At 35.8% G+C, this 7,082-nt stretch overlaps 1 protein-coding gene across 2 annotated transcripts; it reads right to left on the reverse strand.

The window, feature by feature from the left end:
- Window positions 1–164: 164 nt before the first annotated feature.
- Window positions 165–7,082, reverse strand: LOC111374703 (transcription initiation factor TFIID subunit 12b-like). Of its 2 annotated transcripts, XM_022997407.1 has the most exons (6): window positions 6,185–7,081; window positions 5,488–5,697; window positions 1,636–2,184; window positions 1,311–1,385; window positions 743–821; window positions 165–511 (listed from the first exon to the last, which is right to left on the reverse strand). In XM_022997407.1, the coding sequence occupies exons 1-6, from the start codon at window positions 6,923–6,925 to the stop codon at window positions 384–386; spliced, it is 1,782 nt and encodes a 593-aa protein (XP_022853175.1). In that variant the 5' UTR covers window positions 6,926–7,081; the 3' UTR covers window positions 165–383. The 2 variants fall into 2 exon arrangements, with proteins under 2 accessions (XP_022853175.1, XP_022853176.1); XM_022997408.1 differs by lacking the exon at window positions 165–511 and having other exon boundaries at window positions 1,311–1,404; window positions 6,185–7,082.

Raw genomic sequence — 7,082 nt, forward strand, 5'->3', positions numbered from 1 at the left:
GCAAGTCTGGAAAGTAAAAAACTAATGTTTAAACTTTTTATTTATTTCTTTAAAATGACTTCAAACATATTTTAAACTGTTTAAGAATGGGAATCAAACTAAGTTACATTATAGAAAATTAATATTCTTGATATACTTCATAAATGTATTACCAATCCAAAAAATGGGTAAATGCTTCCTGATCATATCCAAGTAACAGAGTACTTCAAATATGGGCATCTAAATTAAGTTGAAAGGGTTATAGAATATAAAAGCAATATCTTAATATACTTCATAAACGTATGAAAATGCAAAATATTGGGTAGATGCTTCCAGACCTTATCCAAGAGTGACATACTTCATGGATTGGCAGGAGTTGAACATAGGAAGACCTAATTTTATTGCTATAACAAACACCTTGTCCATGCTGCATTAAGTAAAATTTTTGAATAGAGAACAATGCTTACATGCTCTGGGGCCTGTTTGCCATCTTCGCTAGAGTACCCTGGAATGGTCAATTTCCAGTTTTTCTCTGCAAAAGTTCCTTTCATTAGCCCAATGAAACAGACCAAATGAAAAAGGTAAGAGTTCAAATTGTCCTTTTATGTATTGATATAATAACAAAGCGTAATATCAAAAGAATAGGATCGAGAGTGATAACAGATTATATAACATTGATCAGAATCCTAAACTTCAGCGGTGAATTGCTCTGTTTCTATTTGCAAGGTTAAGATGCTATATAAAGAAGCCCTGAAGCACAAACCTAGATGAAGCTGTACATCTTTGGCTTCCAGAGTTGAAGAATTCCGATGCTTTGCCAGGGTGCAAGCAAATGATGTAAGCTACGACAAGATATGATAGGATAAATCGTCAAAGGAACTTAGATAATTAATGTTTTAAGCTTGCAGATCACCAGCTCCTTCACCTCCACACATGCACACACCCCAAACCCATCTCAACATATAGATATATAGGAAAAAACTACACAATATTGGACAGTTCCTACATCACAACTAATTTCCGAACAGAATGAATAAAATCTACTCCTAACACATTCCTAGCCACGGATACCCAGGATCAATACTCTAGAGTACAATGGCATGATGTCAGATACCACACTTTTGGGCGGTACCAGCTCTACAACCACTTGAAACAGCTGACTTTGAACTGTTACCGCCACTTCAACACCCACAAAAGAGAAACGAAAACAAAAATGCTAAGCGACAAACGAAAAAAATAATTCACACCTCAATAAATCAACTATCCATAGCCTGAGACTATATTTCAACTATTACTTATAGTATTGTTAATCTGGCATTTGAGAGCCTTACCGAGTCAATGAAGTCATCGGCCATCTCCAAAAGAAGATCTTCAACTTCAGGGTCCAGCTTTCCATGTGGATCCAACTATGACAATAAAATACAACTAAAATAATCCCTTTACGGCATCCCCAAAAAAAAAAAAAAAAAAAAAAGATATAATAAATGTTCCCCTTATTTCTAATTTGATCCTGATTATTGTAATTAGATCTGCAAAATCAAAAGTCCAAATCTGGAATTTTGTAATGAAATTTTATACGATTTAGTGAATTTGAAAAAAAATATAAATAAATAAATAAAAAATAAATGAAAATGTGAATTAATATAGCAGAACTACCTGTGAAACTAAATCTTGTATCTTTCTCTTCCCAAGGAGATGATTGCTGGCCTCAGTCCCTTGGCTAGAACTTCCTCCCGGAGTAGTATTTCCGGATGCAGTAGCATCCGGCTGAGATCCTGTCAAACTTACAGATTTCTGGCCTCCAGGAGCCACCATTCTTGGAGACTGGAGCTGCTGGTGTGAAATTAATTGCTGTTGCTGTGGCTGCTGCTGATGCTGATGCGAAAGCGGTTGTGGCTGCTGGTTCATCTGGGAATGGCCCATTTGGTGTTGCTGTTGTACCATTTGGGACATCTGCTGTGGATTCAATCCTATTGAATTCTGATGAATCTGAGAAGAAGCCAGTTGCTGCTGCATTAGCTGTTGCCTTTGTTGTTGAAGACGATATGAAGGAGAACTGGGAGAAGGCATAGCGGGCACTTGTTTTAACCACTGCTGTTGGGGCAAGGTGTTCTGCATCATAGCTGGTTGTCCATTCTGAGCTAGTCCGGATAACTGAGGATTCATAAACGATGTCCTAGCTAAATTCTGTACCTGCTGTAGTTTCTAAGGAAAAAAAATGAAAAACTATCATTTAATGCAGGAAAATAGAAACAAATTGTAGAATAGCATAAAAGAGAAACCAACACCTTATACTAATTACACATTAAATTCCAACAAATTCAATACTTGGTTAAGAACAATAACAATAAATGCTGCTTTGGAAATATATGAACCGAAGAAAGCATCAAAGGCTCAGCTAGGTAGCATATTTATATCAGAGGTAAAAATGCTAAGTAATGGTTTATATAGAAAATATGAAACGTGACTATATTTATTTTGGAACACTCACATTTTATTTTACAATTTATTTTGAACACAGTTTGAAAAAAAAAAAAAAAAAAAAAAAAAAAGAAAAAAGTGTGAAAAATATTTCCCTTGGGACCTCAACGAGTAGAATGAAGATGCCTTCTCCTTTACCCATTAGTCTTGCAATTAGAGTTAAATATCTAATCTCAGCCCTCACCTCAAACACCACCCCCCACCCCCTCTCTTCAATTTACATAATTTTTTAAACATCATGTTAGCAGTTTTTTTAATCATATTTCCACTTTTTTCTACCTCATAAAAATGCTGGATCAACCCAGCCTTGAGCTGGCTCACGTTAGAATATGAATTGTTGTTGTGACTCCCTTTGTGGTGATGTTAAATGGGATAAATACACAAATTTTATGTGATGGCTTGCAAAACCAGTGAGTTGAATATATAGAACCCTAAAAGAAACATATCAAACATAAAATGTGGATTAAATCCCACACTTTCCTCTAATGCAGTAACTCTAATTTTCCAAGACATTAAGCTATAGGATCTAAAATTCCTCTAGACTTAGGACAATTAATAGAGCTACAACTTAGTACAAAGTTATGCTCCAACATAAATAAATCAAGACTAATTAGAAGATCAATCAGTAAGTAAGGAAGTCGATGTTTAAAATGCATAGGCCCTCTTTATATAGGGTTTTCAAGTAACATAATTTAAATAGGAAAACAACTAATGAAACAACACGAAATACTAGAAAATCTATAGAATAAAATCTTAATTATGTTTCACGAAATGAGTAACTAAATTGAAAAGTCTTCCAAATTAAATATCGCTCCATCAGTGTGTCTCATACAACTAAGGCGTAGCCCCTCCATAACACCTTGAAGTGTCTCTTGTACACCACACTGTGAGGCAGGCCTTAATTGGGTTTTCGTAAACCATGGCATAAGTACTAGCAAAAATCTCAATTTTGATGATGATAGTGTAATCATCCAAAGATTTTTCAATCCATCTACATGCCAACAACGTTAGTCTTCATTTTAAAATTAATGTTAAATTTGATGCATCAAACGATCATATATAAATTTATTATTGGAGAGAACTCCTTTGTAAACTCGAAATGACGCTAATCTAGGCAGGTGATTTCTCAGTTACAAGGAGATTAACACAATGACCAACGTGAAACAAAGTTTATAGTTGGGTGAATAATGTGGAACAAATTGAAGTTCAATGATAAAAGTAAACAAAATTTAAAGTTGGATGATTAAATTGGAACAAATTAAAGTTTAGTGGCCAAATTGAAAGCAAACTATACGATCAGTAATCCGTTGGACTTTTCACTCGTCTGGTTGAACTACCAAAAAATGATAGGGAAAATAATTGCAAAACCATGGGAAACCATGGGAAATGGGAGAACTCTTTTTAGGACTAATTTGGCAAGAGAAAGTATTGAGACATTACCAAAAACCAAGATAAAAAGGGAAAAAATATCAATTTAAAGAGTAGGAATCCAGGAAATTCATAAATTCTTCCCACCATTTTCCTTTGAAACAAGCTGAGCATTAACGAGATACTCAAGCTTGCAGTAATACCATTCTAAACCAAACTACAGGTATACCCACCACTAATGATGAAGCAAGTCTCGGATCTTAAAGTTTCCAGCAATAAAGAATCAACGACCGATAGTATAACAACATCCATTCAGCAAAATCTGAATAAAGTGTCTTCTCCCTTGATGCAACTATCAGCTTAAATATCATTTTTAAATATTCTTCCCCTCATACATGCATTCTTAGAGTCTTCGACCATAGACCTTAAAGAGGTACTTTATCACATTTCTTGTTAATCACCCAAGTCACTCACCTATCAACATTGGTCCATTCAAGTTATTACTTGACATGAACATGAAATCAAGGCATCACCTCAAATTGAAACAAAATGACATAAAAATAAATATATAAAACAATAACGTTAAGAGCTTGAGCATATCCCTCACGGTGATCTCAAGGTGGAAAAAGTGGATCAGAAAACAAGTTCTAACGTATGCATCCAGATTATCATCAAGATCCCCTATAAGTGTTTCTTTTAAATCCACATATTCCACTAAGCTAGTGCTAATGATGATTTTGATTGCTCCACTCAAACTTTGATTAGAATATTGATAGCAATAACTTAAACAATTGTTTCCTTCCTTCTCTAACATGAAAGTATCTGCTTCAAACAACCCACCTTTCTTAAACATCCCATTGGCTTAAAAGTTCAACAACCAACGCCATGAGGAGCTCATGTATGTTACAGAAGGTACAGATGTTAGTGTGGTCCATTTTTACTTTAAATTAAATACTTGAGTATGTTCTTTCCTTTCAATGTTTCAGAAATTATTAAATAAGATCTCCAAACGTGACTACAATGAGTGAGGAAGCAAACCTGTGTAAATCCTAATTGCCAATAACTATTCTTTACCATTACTAAGGAGAAAAATGATTGTACAAGGTTGCCTTGATGCTTAGAGAAATGTAACACCAGCAAAAGGAAAAGATTATATGATAACCTGAACGAACGCCAAAATTAATGTTTGGATTTATGGCTTTCACACATGAATTTATATTCCTAGAAGCAGCACAAAGCATATAGTAAATTGTGCGAGAAAATAAGTTAAGTGAAAGAGACAGATAACGAATACCAGATGTTTCATGATAGTCTGGGTATTAACATAATGCAGAAGTGTTTTCATCCACGTTCACAATACTTGCCATCAAAACAGATAAAATTGAATATGACTTAAAGGCTAAAAATTATAATAAAGCTTAAAATTATTCATGCATCCCTCCATGAAGATGAATCTTAGAAATTATAGCTCAAGTTCTTCATAGTGAGGCATTTGAATTTTCATCAAGGTTTTGCTATAGTAGAGACAAATTAAGTTACCAGAAGATAGACTCAGATATAAATCGAACAACAAAACAATAGCCAGGGCACTTGCCTGTATCACTCAGACAGGAGGAGGATATGAAGAACATATGAGACCAAAAACAGTAAATATTGTACCTGACTACTGGTTAGTGCATTTTGCTGTGATGATTGCTGCCTCAATTGCCCCGGGGTAATCCTTTGCTGGGCATAAGCAATCGCCCCACTTGCTCTAAATTGAGAATTTAAATTGAGGGGGCTCATCATTCCCATTGCCTGCAAAGACTGCCCGGGAGAAATACTAGGATGAAACTGAGAACCCTGCATCAATCCTGCCTTCTGTCGTGGCTGAACCCATAATCGCACTTGTCTTAGAAACTCGTATAATTTTAAAAAATCCTCACTAAATAAAAATATCCCATCAAAGATTTTAACAGTATTTATACAGTGAAGCAACTAAATCAACAGTTCTCAACTGATCAGCACCTCAATCAACAAGCTTATATTAAATCTTCTGTACAGACAATAACTTGATAACAACTAATTTAAATGAATGAAAAATCTATGAAGCAAATTATATTTTTTAACAAATAAAACTTATGTAATTGGGCAACAGGGACCAGCATTACCCGGCTTCTCTGCCCAATATTCTGTTCATCTTAAATCTATACACATAAAAAGATGTAAACATGTAATGAAATTGAAATCAACATCCAAATGAAATTTTCACATTGCAACACATAATTGCACTTGACCGTATGAATCCAAAGCAACAAAACACATAACACACTGTAAGAGTTACAAAGATGATTGTGACATTATCAAGACTCCTCACCGAAGTTAAAAACTGGCTCTGCAAATTAAACTGTGCAGCAGCCGCTGCAGGTTGACCAGATAACATAGGCAGGTGCCCCGTTTGCCCCATTAATGCCGTCCGCGACAGATTATTGCTGGTCATCTGCCCTAATTGTTGCTGCAACTGATTCTGCTGCTGTTGTTGCTGTTGCTGTTGCTGTTGCTGTTGCTGATTGCTGTTATTACTAATATTACTATTCTGTTGCTGCTGCTGCTGCTGCTGAAGAACATTCCCGCCCCCAAAATTCATTTGCCCATAATTCCCCAGCTGCTGTTGCCTCATCATATTAAGTTGCTGCTGTTGCATTTGATTCAGCCTTGACGTCGAAGCAGTCCTCTGTAAACCCTGCATCTGAAAAGTCGACCCCCCAATTAAATTATTATTACTACTACTATTATTAACACCGCCATTATTATTCTGCTGCTGTTGCTGAAATTGTTGTTGAAGTTGCTGCAACTGTTGTTGCTGTTGCGGCTGGGTTTGTACCAACTGCTGCTGGGGTTGTACCATTTGTTGTTGCTGCGGCTGGGATTGTGCCATTTGTTGTTGATTTTGCTGGTCAAGAGAAGGGGAGGTGATGGCAAGACTGGAAGAGGAGGGTGGCAAACCCTGTAAATGTTGCGAATTCGAGGGTTCAATTATCATGTTCATCTGATTTGTTGATGGCTGCAAGGAGGGTTTTGGGGGAGATGATGATGATGGAGTTGAATTCTCGGCCATTTTTGGATGAATTTGAGAGCTTCAATTCTCCCTGAATTTCTTTGAATTTTTGGGTAAGTTAATTGAATTTGATCTATCAAAAAACAGAGGAATCCATGAAGGTATCACTGGAATTCGGTGCGGTTTTCAGTACGACAATGCAACGGTTTAGTAGAAA

Source organism: Olea europaea, unplaced genomic scaffold (assembly GCF_002742605.1).
Source record: "Olea europaea var. sylvestris unplaced genomic scaffold, O_europaea_v1 scaffold1279, whole genome shotgun sequence".
In the NCBI taxonomy this organism is placed as follows: Eukaryota; Viridiplantae; Streptophyta; class Magnoliopsida; order Lamiales; family Oleaceae; genus Olea; species Olea europaea.

Excerpts from the sequence above, each read along its gene's own strand:
- LOC111374703 (XM_022997407.1), bottom strand. The coding sequence starts at position 6,925 with ATGGCCGAGAATTCAACTCCATCATCATCATCTCCCCCAAAACCCTCC. Across the intron at positions 5,698-6,184 it reads AGAGCCAGTTTTTAACTTCG|CCACGACAGAAGGCAGGATT; the intron begins GTGAGGAGTCTT and ends TTATGGGTTCAG. Across the intron at positions 822-1,310 it reads CCGATGACTTCATTGACTCG|CTTACATCATTTGCTTGCAC; the intron begins GTAAGGCTCTCA and ends ATCTTGTCGTAG.